This window comes from Chelonia mydas, chromosome 1, assembly GCF_015237465.2.
Source record: "Chelonia mydas isolate rCheMyd1 chromosome 1, rCheMyd1.pri.v2, whole genome shotgun sequence".
Classification (NCBI taxonomy): Eukaryota; Metazoa; Chordata; order Testudines; family Cheloniidae; genus Chelonia; species Chelonia mydas.
In genome coordinates, this window is record NC_057849.1 from 207951476 (window position 1) to 207972582 (window position 21107).

Consider the following 21107-nt stretch of genomic DNA (forward strand, 5'->3'; position numbering starts at 1 on the left):
GCTCAGGGCAGATAGCCTGTATCTCTGCTCACTGTTGCCCATGCTACCATGCTACCACTCTGTTATTCTGCACAGGCTTCATCTCAGATTGACAGGCTTATAATTACTCAGGTCATCCTGTTTACCCTTTTTAAATATTGGTACAACATTAACTTTCTTCCTGCCTTCTGGAACTTCCTCAGTATTTTAAGACTTATTGAAAATCAACATTAATGGTACATTGAACTCCTCAATCTCTTTAAACTCTTAGATGCAACTTAACTTAGTAGCTGCTGTTTATCCTCCTGAGTTACTATTGAAATGTGCAACACAATCATGTTATGATTACATCATCTGTCTTTTTTCCAAATACAGAATAAAAATATTTATTGAACACTTCTGTCTTTCCTACATTGTTATTGACAATTTTACCATTTCCATCCAGTAACGGACCAATACTATTGTTAAGATTCCTTTTATTCCTAATATACCTTATTGTCCTTAACTCTGCTGGCCATAGATTTCTCTTTGAGTCCCTTTGCTTTCCTTATCAATTTTCTACTTCCCCATTCTTCTTTTTGTTATATATTGAATTTTTATAGCTGCTTTCACTCCCTCTCTAAGCCAGGTTCTGTATATTGGTCTCTGGAAACTGTTGGATTATTTTAAGGATAAAATGTAAAAATCCATAATCAGCTAGTCCCCTTCACAGCTGCCAAGGGAGACACCTCATTGTCCTTTTTCAGGAAAAGTGGAGACTCTGAAACAGAAGAAGGCAGCCCGCAATGCACCCCTGGGCTAGGAGCAGGGGCACTGTAATTCCGCACATAGGGAACTGGGACCATTCATACTCTATAATTCAGGGAGGGGAATGTTTGCTTTGTTTATGGAGGAGATTGGGCTCCTGTTGACCACCGTGCCCCATGCCAGCCCTCTTACCATGTCCACACAGCAAAGTCTTGCCTATATCCATTAAACTGTACACCTTCCACTCCTTGCACGTGAGATGGAAGAGCCATGTCTAATCTCCTGCTTCATCACTCCCTAGCAAATGATTCTTCTGTCCATCTTTGCCAATTAAATCTTTCATCCCTGAGCACTGGAGCCAAACAGCAGTGATGTGGGTGGCAGCAGATGAGGTCAGAGCAAAGCTGCAGTTGGATAGGTGGGTCGCTAGGCCTAGAGCACAAGCTTCTCACATGTAGTGTGAAGCACAGAGTGGAGGTGGGTGGGGCAAGTGGTGACTCCAGCCTGGAGCAGTTTGCATGGTCAGGCTTTCACCGAGCCGCAGAACCTGGCAGTCTGTCCCAGGACCTGCAGGCTACCAGCTCCATGGGAGTGAGCCAGGAATCCCTGAAAGCCCCAGCTCAAATTGGGCTTCTCAGGGCTTCCAGGTTCTCTGCCGTAGAGCCCAGAGCCAAGCTCTAGTTAGAATTAGGGCTTCCAGGCTTTCTGCTGCAGAGCTGCAAGCCCAGAATTCCTGAGATTCCTGGCTTAAACTGAGTCTTCCAGGGCTGTCAGGCTCCCAGTTCCATGGTGGGGACTCTGGAAGTCTGGCAAGGCAGAGCTGCCCCAGAGCCATGGGCCATAGAAATGTGGGTCCCCAGTCCCAGGGCAGTCAGCATGGTGGGGCTGCCCCAGAGCTTCCAAGACTAGAAGTCTGGGGTCTCCAGGCCTGGGGCAGTAAGCACAATGGGGCTGCCCCAGGGCCAGATCCAAGAACACTAGAAGCCTGTGGTATCCAGTCCTGGGGCAGCCTGCATGGCAAGGCTCCCCAGAAGCCCTCCAGGGAAGTAAACCTACCTGGCAGAAAGGTTTCATGGGAGTACTGCCTTTGATTCAGTGAAAGTTAATTAAACACAACTGGCTTTTGTGAGAAATTTTGGGTTTGGTGAACCGGCATTTTTAATTTCATTGTAAAATTTCCAACCAGCTCTAGTCATTGCTGTCCTCTGTGACATACATATATAGTTTTTTTTCTTACAGCTATTTATTTAGGAAATTTTAACAGGTTTATAAATCATAATATTTTTAAACAACATGGATTCTTTGGAATGCAAGGTACTTTATGCACTTTATAAATCTGCAATAACAGTAATTACCTGAAAGAGTATGGACTTCTCCCACTAAGAACTTCAACACATTTATATGCTCAGTGGTCACAATTTTCAAATGAAAAAAAAAGCTTTTAAAAATTAGGATGGTCTTCCCCATTTCCTGGGAGGTCATTCATCCTTCCATGCATCCTCTCCAACCAGGACAATAGGTAGAGTTCATGAGAAAGGTAATTCAGGCATCCAGAGTTGCTGACCTGGCCTGGAAAAACCCTGAAAAAAAATTATTTTGTTGGCTTCTTATGAGTTTGGAGCTGATTCGGTGATCGTGGGTCACTAATGTGCATTGAACAGGGACAAAGAGGACAGGGGGGCTGTTTAAAGGAACCACGTGTCCTGGTAGTGCTGGCTTTGGGAATTGTAGCAGGGAAGTGAGGAGCTTGGTGCACTCGTTGCAGTCCAATACTCAGATGCCTGTTAATCACAGCTATCTTACAGCACTGCCACTATCAGTATGTTGGGTGAGCGCTGAGCTCTTTTGCACTGGGCACTTTCGTAACCAAGGGCCTGATCTGCCCAGTGCTCCTGAGCACCCCCTGCTCACATTGACTTCAGAGGGAAGTGAGAACACTTCACACTGAATAGGAGGTGCCCAGCTCCTCACAGGATCTGGCCTCAGAGCTGGGGAAGCCTTTCCCACCATCACCCCCTGCATTTCTGAGTACAGAGACAAATGAAGCCCTTGCTAGAGGCTGCTCCCAGTATCGCAGAACAATAACGAGGGTTATCTTCCACTTAGCCACTTAGCACAGAAATTTGTGTTTCCCTTTACACCTGTGCATTATTTCTAATGCAGTACCAGCGGGGAGTGATATTCAGTGTATTTCCCATCTCTCCTGAGCCCAGGTCGTTCAGCATCACTCCGACTGTTGAATGGAGAGAGCCGGTGCGATGGGAGAGTTGAGATTTCCCTCCGTGGTGCTTGGGGCAGAGTGCTGGATGACCAGTGGGACATGAACGATGCCAGCGTGGTGTGCAGGCAGCTCCAGTGTGGAGTCTCTGAGAAAGCTTTTAACCTCCCTAAGTCTGAGCGAGGAATGGGCCCCGTGGGGCTGAGAAGTGTCCAGTGTGCAGGAAATGAGACTAATCTGACTCTCTGCAACGTCTCCACATCTGAGACCGCTCAGGCACGAATTGCTGAGGATGTCGGTGTTGTTTGCTCAGGTGACTTACCGTGAAATCTTAAAAATATCCTCTCCTTGTTCAATAGGAACATAACCCTCCCCAGGGCCTGCCTCCAGCTCATCTTGTGCTGTGATCTCATCAGAGCTCAAAAAAATATGGATCTGAGGTTCAAACGTTGACACTTTTATAGTAAACATATTGTTTTGTAAACAGAAAAAACATAGCCACATTATAGGGGTAACCTGCAGCAACCTCTGTAGCAACCTCTCTCTCTTTGTCTTGTATTTATTAGAGCTGGTCAAGAACCATTTTTTATCAAACTTTTTTCTGCTGAAAAATATTTGCAACAGAACATAAATTTTCACAAAAGGCTGTTTTTATTGACAATGTTCAGGTTTTTATGGAAAAACGTTTTTATTTTTTTGAAAAAAAAATCATTTTTGTCTAATTTTTTTTCCAGGAAAATAAAAATTCTGAGCAGTTCTAATATTTTTAGTGACTTCTTAATCTTAAATCATGTGCTGTCCTACTCAGAAAGGAATAATAGGAAAAGAAAGTCATATGTAAGCCAATTTGATCAAGAGGGCCACAAATAGTGGCTCTGTGACTCAGAAGTTAAGTTGGTTTCAGAGTAGCAGCCGTGTTAGTGTGATATAGTTATGTTCAAATCTTATAACTATGTAATTTTGCTTCATTTAAAGGAAAAAATGAAGACTGTTATTGTTATTGATTGTGCATATTACCATTGTAAAAGATAATTCTATTGTTCTTTTTACTGATATATTTATTTACTTTAAGAGTCCACAGTAAACATAAACATAGGCCCTTCACACTGGTAACTGTCAAGCAATAGATTTGTTTGTATGTACTGTGCACTGTAATGTTACTGCACCAAAACTTTTATTCATGCATATTCTGGTTGCAGGGTAATTACAGTGCATTAAGGGCCCATTCCTCCACCCATTGTGTTAGTGGAGGTGTTGCTGTTGACTTCACTAGGAGCAGAATTGAGCCCTACCTATTTGGGACTTTATTGTAGAGACATGCATCAAATTGCCTTTCTTATTTTATTTGCAAAATAAATTGGTACCATGTTTGCTTTTCTCAAATCCCAGGTACCTTCCAGTTCTGTGAGAATTTAAAAGAAAATTAGAGTTTTTGATAAATGTATTAGCTAATCATAAATTCCTCAAACACCCTTGATGCTTATAATCTTAGAGCTGTTTGAAAAAAATCAGTTTTTCCAATAGGGCTGATCCTGCAAACCCTTACTCTCACAATTACTGTCATTCTTACTCATTTGGGGAATTCCATACGAATTACTCAGATGAGGAAAGAATTCACAATTAGGCCCTTACCTTTACATACTTTTTCACAATAGCTTTCTCTAAAAAGTCTTCATAATTTCCTTACTCTACAGATTTTTTTCTTTTCTAAGTTTCTGGTTAAAGACAGATGTTTAAAAGCATTTATGTCTTAGCCATTGTAGCAACCTCACTGATTGGCATGGAAGCTGTTCACTTATCATTTTATTGCACATTAACAGTTAAGATTTATTGCTGCAGGAAGCAGGCGGATCCGGCTGGTGAATGGGGCGGGTCGCTGTGCTGGGAGAGTGGAGATCTATTACAATGGCACCTGGGGGACAGTCTGTGATGATTCCTGGGACCTACCGGACTCCAATGTCGTTTGCACACAACTGGGATGTGGCCACGCCATAAGTGCAACTCTCTCTGCTCATTATGGGCAAGGATCCGGGCAGATCTGGCTGGACGATGTGAACTGCTCTGGGAAGGAATCTGATCTCTGGGAGTGTCCTTCCGGGGGCTGGGGCCAGCACAACTGCAGACACAAACAGGATGCAGGAGTTCTCTGCTCAGGTCTGTTCTGTGAATGCTTTGATGGTTGCCAGGGAATTTAACGCGGGGGCTGATGTTTGAGGAGAGTGAGAATGATAGAGCCTCTCCCTCGCTGTCGTTGTCTCTTGTCTCGCTCCTACCTCCCTACAAATCACAGACCCAATTGAAAGTCACCAGTTACTATCAGTTCCCACCCAGGGGTGTTGGAGATATCCCAGCATTTCCATAGCGGTAGGAGGGTCAGTAACTGCTGTATCTTGGCTATCTGTGTGTGTAACTGTTGGGAAATGGTGACTTTCCCGAAGGGTTCACTGTATTGCTAATGGGCCTGTAGTGTCCAGAAGAGTCTCTGATTCTTGGAGTGATTCTCTCTGGCATTTGTACCTGCAGAATAATGCACAGGATCATTAGCGATCACTGGGATTTCATTCTTCACAGCCAGATAGTTGACCTATGTTCGGTTGACTTACAGCCACTGCAGTAATTACTCAGGTGGTTCATGTCCACACTGCCCTCCTTCTGCCGGTGGTGTGCATCCTCACCAGGAGCACTTCCACTGACTTAAGAGGGGCAGTGGAGGAGGTGGGGCTGAGAGCCTGGGCTCTCAGCTCCATGCACAGCTCCCTGTCAGGAGCCCGGCCGCTGCCCCAAGGCTCTCGGCTCCCTGCCCCCTGCCAGTAGCACAGCTGCACCCCCACCCCAGGTTCTCAGCTCCCTGCTGTCCACTAGGAACACAGCAGCTACCCAGTGGGGAGCTGGGAGCCTGCGCGAGGGAGCTGTGCTCCTGGCAGGGAGATGGGAACCTTGGGGCAGCAGGGAGTGGGAAGCTGGGAGCCTCTGGGCAGCACCCAGGCTCCTGGCTGGGAGCAGGGAGCTGGGAGCCCAGGCAACAGCCCAGCTGGGAGCAGAGAGCTGTGTGGATGCAGCCCAGCTCCAAAAAGGGAGCTGGGAACTGGGAGTTTCAGGAAAGCACCTGGGCTCCCAGAGGGGAGCCAGGCGCCTTGGTGCAGCCAGGCTCCCCACATGGAGCGGGGAGCTCAAGCAGCAACACAGCTGGAAGCAGGGAGCCAGGATCCTAGGGGGTAACCAGCTCCGAGCGGGGACGAGGTAGTCTGGGCAGCAATCTGGCAGGGAGCAGGGAGCCTGGGGGCACCTGGGCTCTAGCTGAAGCCCCCACACAACTTTCTTGTCAATTTCATGGTTCTAGCATGGAGCTGTGAAATTGACATGAATGACAGCCAACAGCTGATGTAAGTAACCCTCAGTGTCCACATGAACACTGCATCGCCCTAACTCCATGGACATAAGCCCTACACCTCTCGTGGAGGTGGAGTTATTATGTTGGTGTAGCAGGGCACTTACATTGGTGGGAGCAAGGCTACAGTGGGTACAATGACATAATCAGTCAACCTTACACTGTAGTGTAGACCAAAAACTTTCAGGATCAGCAATTTAAATTCCCTTTTTGTGCATTTCCTTCTAGAGTTCACAGATCTGAGGCTGGTGAGCAGCAGTGACTGTGCTGGGCGCCTGGAGGTTTTCTACAATGGGACATGGGGCAGTGTTTGCTCAAATCAGATGACTGGCATCACCCCGACAATTATATGCAAACAGCTGAACTGTGGAGATGGAGTGCTAACTGCAGGAGAATTTCAACATGGGGAAGGTTCTGGTCTCACGTGGCTGGACCATGTTAAATGCACTGAGCAGCACAGCTCCCTTTGGCAGTGTCCCTCAGGCCCATGGAAAAGGCAGTCATGTGATCACCGAGCAGAAGAGACCCATATTATTTGCAATGATTCTTCAAATGGTAATTATAAAAAAATGTATAAAAGAAGCGGGGACCACATGGTGCAATCCACTAGTAAGACCCCAGAAAAGCCTCTCAATAGAAAGCATAATTTGTGCAGCTCTTTGGCTATTGAGCCTTTTGGGATGAACAATCAGAGATGGGTCCAGGATGTGCAGTTCGGGTCAGGATCAGAATTCCCCACAAGTCTGTGTGTGAGGACGCGTGTGTGAGAGAGGGGTGTTGTGGGTGAGTTTCAGTTCCATTTTGAGCCCAACTGTAATAACAATATTTCTCTTCTATGGATTTTTATACTAACGTGGGTGATTTTCAGCTGATTAATCTGTGCACATTTGAACCCCTTGTATGAAGTGAGCTGTAGCTCACGAAAGCTTATGCTCAAATAAATTTGTTAGTCTTTAAGGTGCCACAAGTACTCCTTTTCTTTGAACAGACTCAGATATACAAAAACAAACACAGCAGCAGAAGCTATGCCTAAAGATTTCAGCATCCATAGTAAAAACTGAATAGCAAATCCATAAATGATAAAATACACCAATTTTTCGATTTTTCCATTATAAAGTGCTGAAATTAATGGTTTAATATGCAGATAAACCCTATTATCATCTGTGTCATGCACACTACTCAATTTGTTCTCTCAGAATTTTATTTCCATAAGAAGAAAAGGGAAACCATCTCAGACACTGTTTGACAAATGTCCACACACAGAGACTTTGAGAGTGGATGTTCTCTCATGTAACAAACACATCACCTGCCCCTTACTTCAGACTCTAACTCTCTTTTCCTTTCCCTTTGCAGGTGTGATGAAGACAACAGCTTCACTGTTTAGAAGAGGTAAAATATTCCCCTCCCATCAAGGATTAAATTTACCTGGTGCCAGGGTCACAGAGGGATGAGCTGGAACCTCCAGCCTGAGCGAATGAGCTCCTTTATACTGAGTGTGAAATCTAAGGAGTGAATGACACATGTGTGAATGACACCCGGGTGGGAGCTGCAGGCTGTGCTGAGCAGGACGATTCCTGTCTATTGGTTCTAGCCACCAGAGCAGGGCCCATGATTTAAACAGCAGCCTGTGAGCTGCCCCCATAGCGCACAGACTGTGCCCCAGCCCGTTACCCTGCTGCCCTGGGCCATGCAATGAGTGACTGGGGAGCTCCCCGGGGCCCCCCTGACTCTCACAGGATAATTTCTCCCTGTTGCATATTCATTTCCACCCAGCTCCCCCGCGCCGCCCTTCGACCGACAGTGGGAGAGTCACAGTGCCCGTGGTCATCTGCATTATCCTGGGGGCCTTGCTCTGCCTGGTCTTAATCATTCTGGGTGCACAGGTGCGAAGTGCCAAGGCACAGCGCAAAGGTGGGTGCTGATTAGTGTCACTGTCTGAAATGCCTCTGCAATAGCAGGGGGAGCTGCAGGTGTGGAGAGGGCCAAGGCTGTGAGAGGACCTAGAGCTGGATCAGCGCAGGGTGAGGGGAGGATGTAGCTGAGGGGAGGGAGGACCCTTGGTAAAACTATGAGGTACCATGTGAAATCTTGTTTTATTTAATATTTTCCTTGATGATCTGGCCCTGGAAATGAACAGCACAGCAGAGACACTTGCACATGACACTGAATTGGGAGGAGTTGAGAGCAGTAATGAGGACAGAGAAATAATTCAAAGAGGATTAAAGAGATTGCAATAGTGGCAGAAAATAACATGTAGAGATTCCATTTGGAAATCTGCAAGAAAATCCATGTGGGGCAAAGTTCCTGAACAGAGAGATTGAGTGGGAGAGAGGGTATGAAGAAGGAGAAATGCTGGAAAAGAGCCTTGGTGATAATGTCTAAAAGATCAAAACACTGATATTAATCCATGGCACTTAGAGCACTTTCCATTGATAAATCACTGCACAACCATTAGTTAATTCCTTCCCACAGGGTCACTGGCCAGTAGATAAGTAAGTACTATTATTTCCACTTTGCAATTGGTGTAAACACCAAGTTGATGGAAGAATTATTTAAGGTGATACAAGGAGGACTAACCAGGAGCAATGGGATGAGAGCATGAGGGAACATTTAGGATGAACACAAGGAAAGACATTATGACAGTAAACCTGCCCATGGAATCGTCTCCAAAGGGACGTTGTGGAATGGGATGTGGCTCCCATCAGCTGGGACACTCACTTAAATATAGCCTGGACAGAGCAGTGGGAATGTGCTGTAAGGCTCAATCTTGCACTGGCCCCAGGGGGAGGGGCTGGATGATCTAATAGGTTTTCCCAGCTCTACTTTCTATGACCCTGGGCAAATCCTGACCTTTGTTTCCAGACTCCAGAAGATCCTCGGACCTTTTCACTGAAGCCATATATGAGGAGATCGATTATAACCTGAATGGAGAGAAGAAGATGTTGGGTCGCTCAGGTCCGTATGTCTCATTCCTAACGGAGCAAATATCTACTGCACTGCAAATATCTACTACATCCCGAGGCACTGACCCAGAGCTAAAATCTCAGCCCTCATCCCTGGGATCCCTGGCACACTGTGGATACAGATTTGTTAGTGATTTACTCCCACATAGCACTCACTCTCCATTGGTGTAAATGACACCACAAGGTGCATCAATCTCCAGGTTTGTTGTGTGATGAACTCATGAAGATGAGCTTCCTCCCCACTCTTCTCTGCTTGTTCCCATTCTTGGAACTGACATCCTGCAGCCTTGGGCCTTGTCTTCACTGAGAAGAAAAAGTGTGTTCTTAACTTGGGATAACTTACACAAGGTAACACCTCAGTGTAGACAAGACAGTTTGTAGCTTTCACATGAGTTAGCAGGTGGAGTTGGAGATTTTTAAATTCCTTGTTAAAGGTCACACTCAGTCCCCCCCGCACCTCCTAGGTTCAGCATGGATGTTCCCAGCATCTTCCCAGTCTGATTTTATCCTCCCCAAACCCACGTTTACCACAATAAAATGGATATTTCTCAGTGTCACTGTGCATTCAGCATCTTCCTTAAAAGAAGGAGACCAGAAATCTTTCTCCCAGCCCCCAGATGCACCAGCCATTTGTCAATTTAGCTGCTCTCACTTTGATAACATCTCATTTGTTGTCCCTACAACCTCCTATTCAGATGATTCACTGATGAAACTTCGGTATTACACCAGGGACAGTGAGGTGGGAAATGATCCTGCATCAGAACAAGGTAATGGGGAAGGAGAGATACAGAGACCATATCTGGGTGGTGAATTTAATCTCCACAGCATTTTCTGTAAAGGCTGTCATCTCCCCTCAATCAATTTCATGGCCCAGAACAGATTTTATACATTCTGATGGGATTAGATTTAACCAGACTTTCAATGATTTCTGTCAACCTTTGTGATGGAAATGTGTGATAAAATCATCACCTTTCCTGTATGTGGTTTGTGATGCCCTCCACTCGGGGAGGAGCTTCAGGGAATGCGGTCCAGAACTATTCGCTTGGCATGGAAGTACTGAAAGTCACAGCTGGAACCTACCAGTAAACAGACCTTGATCTGTACCTGTGGTCTTACCAGCTGGCATAAGCAAGTAGCCCAAGTCACAATCTAGTCCATATAAACTAAGAGACTATAAACCATCATTATAGAGTTTGATTGGAGTCACAAAAGTCAGCTCTGGTGCAGGAGCTACCATCTTCCAGTGTGTCCAGTGTTAGCTCAGCACCAACACAGATCCTGATCCCACTAAAATGCATGAGAAAATTTCACAGAATATCAATCATGCTTTTCCCCTGGATCACCCTGTGACTTTCTCCTACAAACTCCATGGTAAACAGCCCATGCTCCAAGGGAACAGGCACTTAATGGGGAACTAGAAACCTGCTCAGGAACTGGGTGTGTTCAGGGGACACTGAGTGTGCTGTTTGCTGTTACAGAGGGAGCTTCCCCTTGGGGGTCTCAGTTGGATTTCGATAATGTGGAGGACCCTGTGTCGAGTGATGTGCTCCTGACTTCAGATAGCCAAGGTGAGGAGTAAATCTATAGCCTTGAAGCAATGATACCCTGTGGAAGAACTAGTAATTAATAACACCTAGCTCCTAAGTAGGGCTTTTCATACATAGACCTCAAAGCACTTTAAAAAGGAGGTTGGTACTATTATCTCCATTTTACAGATGGGAAAACTGAGGCACAGAGTAGTGAAGTGATTTGCCCAAGATCATTTAGCAGGGCAGTGGCAGAACTGAGAAAAGAACCCAGGTTTCTGCATCCCTGTCTAGACCTCCGCCCAATAGATCACAGTGTCTGTCTATACAGGCAAAAATTGTCATTTATGGCTTGATCTTGTGAGGTGCTGAGCATCTTTAGTACTTGTTAGGGGCTTTCCCTTCACCCCTCCCCTGGTTCTTGTCATGCAGATAGAAAGCAGAAGACTGGAACTCCGAAGTACAGGCAATGCAATGTTTATTGGGGTTAATTGAAGCAAGCATATCCATAGCTCTGATGCCGCAGAGCCTTTTTCCCAGTGTCACTGTTCCCTTTCCTTAGCAGGCATAATTATACCTATAATGCATGCCCTTGGTCCCACCCCTTACAGTTTATGATCATGTTCCATTTTGGAGGGTCTTGTTGTGACATGTTCCCCGCATCCCCATTTGAGGTGCCGCTTGGAACTGGGGTACAACTGAACCCACCTGACCCACCAGCCTGGATTCCCTTCTCAATGTACTGCTGAGGCAAGCCTGCCAAGCCCATCCCCAGGTTTCAGACTGCACCTTACCAGCACACATAAAGGTAGGGACACACCCACCTGCAGCTTTACACACACATGTTGAGATCAGCTGTGTATGGGAAGGCTCAGCTAAGCAATTGCCCAGCACTCAAGTGTGCACCCCCCTCTGGGGTGTAAACCCAAAATTATACTGTCTTGCAGTTCACTGAGAACTGTACAGCATAAGCTCATGAAATTCGCCCCCTCCCTCAATGTGGAGAGAGATATGCAACAGCTTTTTGCTCCCCAATTATAGTTTCCACACACACTGGTTTTAGACAAAACAAAAACAAGTTTATTAACTACAAAAGATAGATTTTACATGATTATAAGGGTTAACAAACAGATCAAAGCAGATTACCTAGCCAAAAACAAACAAAAACAAAAAAAACCACGCAAGCTAAGCTTAATATACTAAAGAAACTGGATATGTGTAACAAATTCTCACCCTAAATGTTGTTTTAGGCAGAGGTTCCTGAAGGCAAGCTGCACTTGCTTGCAACTTAAATCTCCAGGTATTTCTTTCACAGGCTGGAACTCCCTCTAGCCTGGGTTCAGTCCTTTCTTAGAATCATAGAATACCAGGGTTGGAAGGGACCTCAGGAGGTCATCTAGTCTAACCCCCTGCTCAAAGCAGGACCATCCCCAATTTTTGCCCCAGATCCCAAATGGCCCCCTCAAGGATTGAACTCACAACCCTGGGTTTAGCAGGCCAATACTCAAACCACTGAGCTATCCCTCCCCCCAGGTTCAGTCTTAGGTGTTTACAGCAGTCATCATAGGTGAGGAGACAATGAAGAACCAACCACGATGATATCACTCCCCTGCTGTTAGGGGGCTTATTCCTTCACCCACTTACTTCCCTGGTCCTTCTCGCATGAACAGAGAGCAACAATACCCGAAGTCCAAAGGTGCAAACAATTCAGTGTTTATTGGGGTGAACTTCCATCAAGCATGATTCCAGTTTCCTTCCTTAGTGTCCCCCTTCCCAGCTCTGACACCACAGAGTCTTACCTGTGTCCCTGTTCCCATTCCTGCTCTTAGCTAAACATGATTCCAGTTTCCCCACCCCCATTTCCTGTTCCCATTTCCCCCTTTAGCAAAACATGATTCCAGTTTCCCCACCCCCATTCCCTGTTCCCATTTCCCCCACCCACACACCCACCTACTTCCTGATTGACTGCAGACTATATAGTAAAACTTGAGTTCTGCTTAGCTATACCTTAACCAATCATTTTCCTGAAATTTAACTAACCAATCCTAACACATTGTAACATGATTAAGGTGGTGGGATATAACTGGTTACATAATTAGTTTACACCCAGCAAAATTAATTATACAGCAGACAGAAACAATCACAGAACCAGACAGAGATTATGCAGACAAACAATAGGGAAATGGGGACTACAGTGATAGAACAAACACAGAAGTGAGGATTTCACATCCCAGCTATTGGTAAGTGAGTTCTTGCCAGACAGGATGCTATCAAACTAAGTTTCCTTTTACATCTTCTAGGCACTTCCCTTTCTCTGGAGGTGATAGGCATTATCAGGACAGGATTGTATTCCTAACAGCCCAATAGCACCTTATTTCAATGTGACTAGGTTGGAATGTGAGGAACCGTTCGCTTCCCAGCTTATGGCTGCCTCTGCTACTTAGCCAAAGGCCTTAGCCTAAGAACAGGGCCTCAGACTGTCACAGTAAGAGAAGGCTCTTACACTGGCAGACAGTGATTTTGATTGTTTCTTTTATACCTCTATAACTAGCCAAGTGATAAGAATACACCTAAATTCTTAGAGTATAGCCCTTTACAGACAGGCCTGAATATCTATATCCTAACACCTGCCTTAACTAGTTTTTGCATGTGGCGGGAATCCTTTGTCTCCCAGTTTGATTTCCACCCCCGGCCAGTAGGAAAATACTAGTATTATCATGGTGTCCAATACCAGGTGACTTGGTCACATGTCCCTGCAGTCATAACTCAGAGGCTGTTTGCAGCATCCCCATGAAGACTTCCCAGGAAGGTGGGAGATTAGCATCTTCAAAGACCTGTTGTTCTCTCTAATGGTCCATTGACTTGTTCCTAGCTAGCCATCTAGACTGATTGCATTCTGTCTAGTGGGTGTTCCCCATGTGTAAACACAATTTGTAGTACAGATACATAGTCAATATTCCTAACTTCAGATACAGAAATGATACATGCATTCAAGTAGGATAATCATATTCAGTATATCAGTGATATTTCACATACCCTATCTTGAATCAAATACATCATAATTATGCCATACTCATATCATAATAATATTTCTATGAAGAATATGGGGGCATAGTGTCACACTGGGGGCTTTGGTGCCACTTCTTTTGTATCCCATGGGAGGGGTAGGGAGTGAGATTATGTATCAGCCAGCGTCAGGATTTTCTTTGGCTTTTAGTGTTTCTTATACCTTCCCCACCATCCACCTCACTCCTCCCAACTGGTTGCTTGACCTTGCCTTGAGATAGGAGTTGAGGCAGTCTTCAAGTGTACGCTCATATATTACACTCCCACCGTACCTAGCAACACTTTAGGTCTATCTCTTATCTTTTCACATTGTACTAAAAGCCCCATCTGGTTGTGGGAAATGCAACACACAGTCTCTTTGTTTCTTGTCCACACATATTAGTAAGGATATAAGAGTATCAAAAATCAAACTCAAAATTCTATCTCAGGCTAACAAACAGGCCTATTTTCTAACAGTACTGATGCAATCAGTGGGAGCTGATCAATGGAGAAAACGCCTTACATGGGGAAACTTAAAGTGCTCAATCTGTTTAGCTTGACAAAAAGAAGATTGAGAGGTGACTTAATAAAGTATCTTCACAGGGAGAAAATACTGATATTAAAGGGCTCTTTAACTGAGTATAAAAAGGCATAGCAAGAACCACTGGCTGGAAGCTGAAGCAAAACAAATTAAAATTAGAAATTAGGTGCAAATTTTTAACAGTATGGGTGATTAATCACTGGAACAAACTACCAAGGGAAATGATAAGTTCCCCATCTCTTGATGTCTTCAAATCAAGAATGAATGCTATGGCAGATATTGGGGATTGATTGGGGATATTGATTGGGGATTGGTCCTGCTTTGAGCAGGGGGTTGGACTAGATGACCTCCTGAGGTCCCTTCCAACCCTGATATTCTATGATTCTATGATTCTATATGGCAATTTCCTGCATATCATTGGGCGGTCTTACTGAACTAAGTTTAAATATGTCTGGGGTCCACTGTATTAAATGCAAAGGTTATGTATTACCATGGGCCAGGATTACATGTACGCTATTTGAGGGGAGGTGTGATATGAGTTCTGGGAGTTCAAAGGACTATATTGAAAATGTGCCAGACAAGAATGGACTTTTGGGAAAATAAGTGTGAAGTGGATTTCCTGGAGAATCCCTAGGGAGTGGTTAATGCAAATTGCACCACTGCTGGTTATGTAAAAATCCAGTCTTTTGAAGCTACACCCCGAGGAGTAGGTCATTGTGTGCGGATTACCTGTTCCCAGAGATGAGTTAAAAAGCCAGAGCTGTGTAAAGAAACAGCTGTACCACCCAACCTGGGTTTGGGTTCTGAATCTGAGACAGTTGTGAACTTGTAACTCTGGAGAAAACCCATTTGTGGGTTGCGAAGGACTGGCACCTGCTAGAGCCTGAGGTTTGAGTTGGGGTGCTCTCTGGTAAGCTTTTTAGCTTGTGTGTAGGTTCTTTTATTGCTCTATGTTTTCTTTGTAATGCTTTTACCTTAAGAATAAATGTGCTTGCTTGGAAGGAGGTGCATGGCAACTTACAACTGCAGGCAATATACTGGGAATAACTTCTGGAGAGAAAGCAAAGCATTCACACTGGCCCTTAGGCAGTCTGACTTGCTGGGAATATCACCATGTAGGCAGAGAACTGTGAAGGCTGGAAAAATCCTGGTCAGAAGGGATGGAGGTATCTGCCCAAGAGAGGAGACAGCTGAGGAGCCGGGAGCCTAGAGTGGGTGCCCTTGGTGGCCCACAGAGGGGGAATACAGGTGCAGTTGTCCTGAACTGTGACAGACATACCTTAGCCAAACACGGGTTATTCTCCTTAATAGAGGGGCAACTAGGTAAAATTCAGTGGCCTGTTATATATACAGGCCGTCAGCCAAGATGAGCTAATGGTCCCTTTTGGCCTTGAACTCCATAAATCTGTGACACTCAGGGTGCTCAGCATGTCATAGGATCTTCTAACTCTTCTCCCACAGAGCATGGCTGTGGGTGCTGGTTTAGGTCAGAGCTGTATGGAGGGGAAATAGTAAAGCATGTGGTACCACACAGGCCAATCAGTGTGACTCTAGAAGAAGTTTATTCAGTGCCTGCCCATGGTGCCCCTGACTCTAGTCACTGCTCCCTGACCTTCACTTTAATGTGCACTAACATTACTCACAAAGTTAGGGGACAAGCTCTCTGAGCACAGCCCTCTGCTCTGTGGTAATGGTCTCCCTCAGCCATCCCTGCCTGTGCTAAGTCCACTGATCTATACTTGAGTTTCACACATGAAAGGGATGTACAGATTTCACACCCACAGATCCATAGAATCATACAATATCAGGGTTGGAAGGGACCTCAGGAGGTCATCTAGTCCAACCCCCTGCTCAAAGCAGGACCGATCCCCAATTAAATCATCTCAGCCAGAGCTTTGTCAAGCCTGACCTTAAAAACCTCTAAGGAAGGAGTTTCCACCACCTTCCTAGGTAACTCATTCCAGTGCTTCACCACCCTCCTAGTGAAAAAGTTTTTCCTATGCTTGGCCTGACTTGGTGGTGTGTTTTCCAGACACTGCAGATCAGGGGTGGGTTATGGGCCAGACTAGTTTAGAGAAATGGAACAAAATGAGCTTTTTCACAATAATGGAAAGTTTAGAAAGTAAGTGATAGAACAAATTAAAGTATCATTTATCTGTGTAATTAGTATAACAACAAAGTACCATGGGCAAATCTTCCTCTGACATAAACCCCACTCCTAGCCACCTCTTCTCAAATCTCCCACAACCTTCATTTCAGTTTCTGTTTGAGGCTCCTTTGAGTAATTTACAGTTATATCAGGTCCTTGAAATGTGTCAGACAAAAGTTACATGAATGAAATTCCTCTGACACTAAGGTTGGTGGGGGAGGGACTTTTGGTTTCTCATCCCCCTTGGGGTGTCAGTACCTCAGGCTGTTTGTACCTGGTGTATAATTTATTTCTCTATTCAGTGGAAGTTCTCTCCTCATTACCATTAATTCTTGCCTCTTTTTCAGAGGCTCCTGCACTGCCTGGAGATGTCACAGAGAACGGTTATGATGATGTCAAAGAAGTTTCTGACCCCAATGATAACCACGGCCCCGGGCAGTGTGCCTGGGAAGACACTGGAGCCCCAGGAGAGAGTGACAGGAACAGGGATTCACAGACAGGTGAGTGAGGAAATGCACTTTTGCCAATTCTTGCAGTTTATTGCTAATCTCATGATATCTAGTATTTTTAAAAGTTCAAACTCCAGGAGACATGAGAGTCTCTGCTTTAATTTTTTAAAAAGCAAGTTCTCTAGCCCTGATGGTTACAGCAAGAAGCTTCAGAACATGAACTGAGTTTCACCTAAAGGCTCAGAAACCAGAGGAGAAAAAAAAAGACCAAAAAAAGTCTTTTTAATCTACTGATTTTTAAGCCAAATCTCATGATATGTTGAGGCCTAACTTCTGTCAGTGACTGAGACATAGGTAGTTGTGTCCAATAGTTAGACCCAGAATCAGGCTCAGTGGTTAGAGCTGGAGTCAGAGCTAAAGTCAGAAATTGGAGCCAAGGGGCAGAACTGGAGTCAGGAATTGGAGCTGAGGGTCAGGACCAGGTAACCTGGAGTGAAGCAAGGCAGGGGTAAGGCTGAGGTAAAGTGGGAACAAGGCAGGAGCTATGGCAGCCATGGGTGAATGCTACAAGTAGCTGCTGAACTGCAGCTCTGCTGGACTAATGAGCCACTCTGAGGACTCTTTCAGCCAATGAGGCAGATTATTAGGTTCTCTGGAGATTGGCTGTGCTGCAGGCCCCGCATCCTGTCAACTTCTAATTTTTGAACGCTTGGGGTTGGCAAAGCTGGAAATGTCTGTGTTTCCCAGTGATCCACGGGACCAATGTCTGGATGGGAATATGGATTATGCAGCAAGGAAGTGACCCTGGCCAAAGTACTTGTTGTGAGGACAAAGTTACACAGGTGCGTTTGCAGGATCACAGCCTGTGTGTCTTCCCCCAAACAAGGTGTCAGTGCCCAGTATGGTAATGGGAAGAGCAGGGCCCTGCAGTGGGGTTAGTTAGAGGCCTGGCATCAGGTTTGAAATCACTCTCTTCAATATGTAAATGGCTCCATTAGCCTTGTATGAGAGCAACTCACAGTCTGGAGCTGACGGCTGAGCTCCCACTTTGCACCTCAGAGGAAAGTGGGTTAGGATGAAATGTGCATTTCTTTGTTCTTGTTGAGAGAAACATTCAAACTCATATTGTGTGGGCAGTTGAGATCTATGATGTCCCCTGTTTTCTGGCTTCTTGTCCTTGAATGTCCTGTGGGATAGAAGCTCCAGCCTGCTCCACCCTACCTGGTTTCAGCTGGTGTATGTACCCTTAGGGACTGTACCAGCCATCAGGAGTTAGAGCAGCCCCTGCTTGAGCATCAGGGAGGCGTCACCAGCTCACTGACATCTCCACACTACTCCTGCAACAGGCAGGTCTCAGCACAGAGTGAATGCACTCCCAGATGTTTTCTTTGTAGGCTATAGAGAGATAATGGATTAAACTTGTCAGGGCCCCAGTCACAGGAACAGAAGGGATAAGTCACAGCCTATACTGTGAGTACACATGGGTGTAGAATGGTTACATTGACTGCAATGTGCCCCCTTTTTCATTTTCAGATTGGAGTCTGCACTTGCTAAGAAGTGAAGAGGTCTCTGAGGCTGAGAGAGACGCCCTGTCCCTACTTCCTGGAGACCCAGGTTATGATGACGTTGAAGATAGGGTCTCTGAGACATCGCTATAAGAATGCTGAGTTCAGATCAAATATCCTGTGAGGACATAAATGTTGTATGATTGGGCTATTCTTCTCTCAAATGCTCTCTGGGCCATCAGAAACAATCCCTACCTGGGAACTAGTTCATACAGCTTTTATATTGCAGTTTTGTCTGCTTGCAAGAAATATGTGTGACTGAGACAGGGTCTGTGGTTTACCCTGTAATTCCCAATTGATCAGACTGTCTGGAACTGTCCTGCTTTTTTATTCCTGCTGTTTTATTTCTAACATGAAATATTATTTCTTCCTTGTGAATTTTTACTTTCTTAGTAAACTGTTTTTGAAAGACTGTTCCAGGGCTGATGCTTCTCCAACGAGGTGTGTTGGGCAGCTCCCTGGAGACCACTGGGGGAAAGATTGAGATTGAACCACCAAAAAATTATAATGGTAAAATGTCGGCCCCTCGGGTATCTCAGGCTGTTGGACAGGGTGTTACATTGAGAATGAATATTCTGCCAGGTGTGTGGTAATGGTGAGATACCTAGCAACAGAATATTCCTCACTCCAAAGATGGCCCTAACCCCCAGGATAAATAGGATGCTATTTACAGGTATCTTAATGCCCATACACACACAATCAGATAGCAGTGAAAATATGCCCCTATCCTTTCCTCTTCTCTTCTATATAAATTCATGTGCCATGCCCATCATTCTGCCATCAGAGCACCTTCCAATGATTTACTTTCAGTGTACATGTGTACTTTTATTCCTCCCCAGAGCAAAAACACATGGATTTTTATGGTGGGTCATGGGTGGTTATCGGTGAGTTTATTTTATGATGTGATATGGGCTTATATTAGCAAAAGCAGACTGAGGAACCTCACAAGTGGAACAGTAAGAGGTTTCAGGTGATTTTTTAGATCTTGTGGGATTTTGTTCTAGAGTCTTTGATCAGCCCCCAAGAAAACTGTCTCCTGTACAAATGAGCTTTCCCCTTGCAGGAGACAGCTCCTTTGTGTCTAAGGCAGTGGTTCCCAAACTTGTTCCGCCACTTGTGCAGGGAAAGCCCCTGCCAGGCCAGGCCGGTTTGTTTACCTGCCTCATCCGCAGGTTTGGCTGATCGCGGCTCCCAGTGGCTGCAGTTCGCTGCTTCAGGCCAATGGGAGCTGTGGGAAGCAGCGCAGGCCAAGGGACGTACTGGCCGCCGCTTCCAGCAGCCCCCATTGGCCTGGAGCAGCGAACCGCGGCCAGTGGGAGCCGCGATTGGCCGAACCTGTGGACGCGGCAGGTAAACAAACCGGCCCGGCCCGGCAGGGGCTTTCCCTGCACAAGCGGCGGAACAAGTTTGGGAACCACTGGTCTAAGGGATAAAGCTGATGGGCACAGTCCTGGAATGAGTGGGAATCTCTTAAGTGTCCCAGGCCCAAATCATGAAGTTTCTTGAATGACTGAGACATTAAATTAGACATAGTGTTCTGCGGGAGGCCAGTGTAGTGAGCCCAGGACAGGCTTGGTGTGCCCTGGTGACCTGGGTTGCCAGGAGGTGCTCTGTTGCTTTCTATAGCAGTGGTTGTTTCCTCAGGACTGGGCACTACATGCCCAGGCGGAGTCCAATTAACCATTGGAACAACTCACCTAAGAAAATGGTGGATTCTCCATCACTTGTAGTATTGAGATCATGACTGGATATTAGAGCTGTTCAAAAAACAGAATTCCCATCGTACCGGAAACACCAACATTTCAAAATTTTGTTTAATCTCAAATCATTCATAGTGGAATTCAAAGCATTCATACTAAGACTGGATAGTCACTGGGCCAAGGACAATAGCAGATGACTCTGTAGCTTGGTGGCTAGGATACTCACTTAAGATGTGGGAGACCAGACGTCAAGTCCCTACTGCAATAGCTATTTATAAATAGAACAGCTTTGGCATGTGAAAGTTTCACATCAGAATAGCCCAGTTGCCAGAGCACTTGTCTGCAATGTGAGATACCCAAGTTCAAATGTCCTCTCCACATCAGGCAGTTTGGAGATTTGAATCTGAGTCTCACAAAAGGCAGGTGAGGGCTTTAACCACTGGGTTGGTGCCTGTGTCCCGTAGCTCTTTTGTGAATCTACTCGTCTATTGCTTTTTTGAAAATATCCTAAATTGAAACAAAAAATTTTGAGTTAGGTTGAATGAACCTAAGCAGAACTGGACAGGACACAGCATTCTAGTGCAGTGTTACCAGTGCTGTGTACACAGGCAAAACTTCTCCCTACTTCTACTTGATATTTCCCTTTTTATGCATCAAAGAATCACATTAGCCCTTTTGTGCCACAGCGCTGAGAGCTCATGTTGAGGTGCATATCTATGATGACTTTCTCTGAGTCATTGCTTTCCAAGACAGAGTCTTCCATCTTGTAGGTATAACCTGCATTCTTTGTTTCCAGGTGTCCTACTTTGAATTTGGCTATATTAAAATGTGTGTTGT

At 45.4% G+C, this 21107-nt stretch overlaps 1 protein-coding gene across 5 annotated transcripts in view; it reads left to right on the forward strand.

Annotated features, from left to right (window-relative positions):
• Positions 1 to 19225, forward strand: part of LOC102929785 (scavenger receptor cysteine-rich type 1 protein M130) — an 80135-nt gene extending 60910 nt beyond the window's left edge. For 4 of the 5 annotated variants that reach the window (XM_037911442.2, XM_043544515.1, XM_043544578.1 and 1 more), the window contains 10 exons: positions 2940 to 3257; positions 4784 to 5098; positions 6561 to 6887; positions 7686 to 7721; positions 8106 to 8243; positions 9195 to 9287; positions 9991 to 10062; positions 10774 to 10863; positions 16904 to 17056; positions 18539 to 19225. In XM_037911442.2, coding sequence (XP_037767370.1) covers positions 2940 to 3257; positions 4784 to 5098; positions 6561 to 6887; positions 7686 to 7721; positions 8106 to 8243; positions 9195 to 9287; positions 9991 to 10062; positions 10774 to 10863; positions 16904 to 17056; positions 18539 to 18663 — 1667 coding nt within the window. In that variant the 3' untranslated portion in view covers positions 18664 to 19225. Of the gene's footprint in view, positions 1 to 2939; positions 3258 to 4783; positions 5099 to 6560; positions 6888 to 7685; positions 7722 to 8105; positions 8244 to 9194; positions 9288 to 9990; positions 10063 to 10773; positions 10864 to 11495; positions 11731 to 16903; positions 17057 to 18538 lie in introns of those variants that run through there. The other variant, XM_043544617.1, reaches the window with a different exon arrangement.
• The last annotated feature ends 1882 nt before the right edge of the window (positions 19226 to 21107 follow it).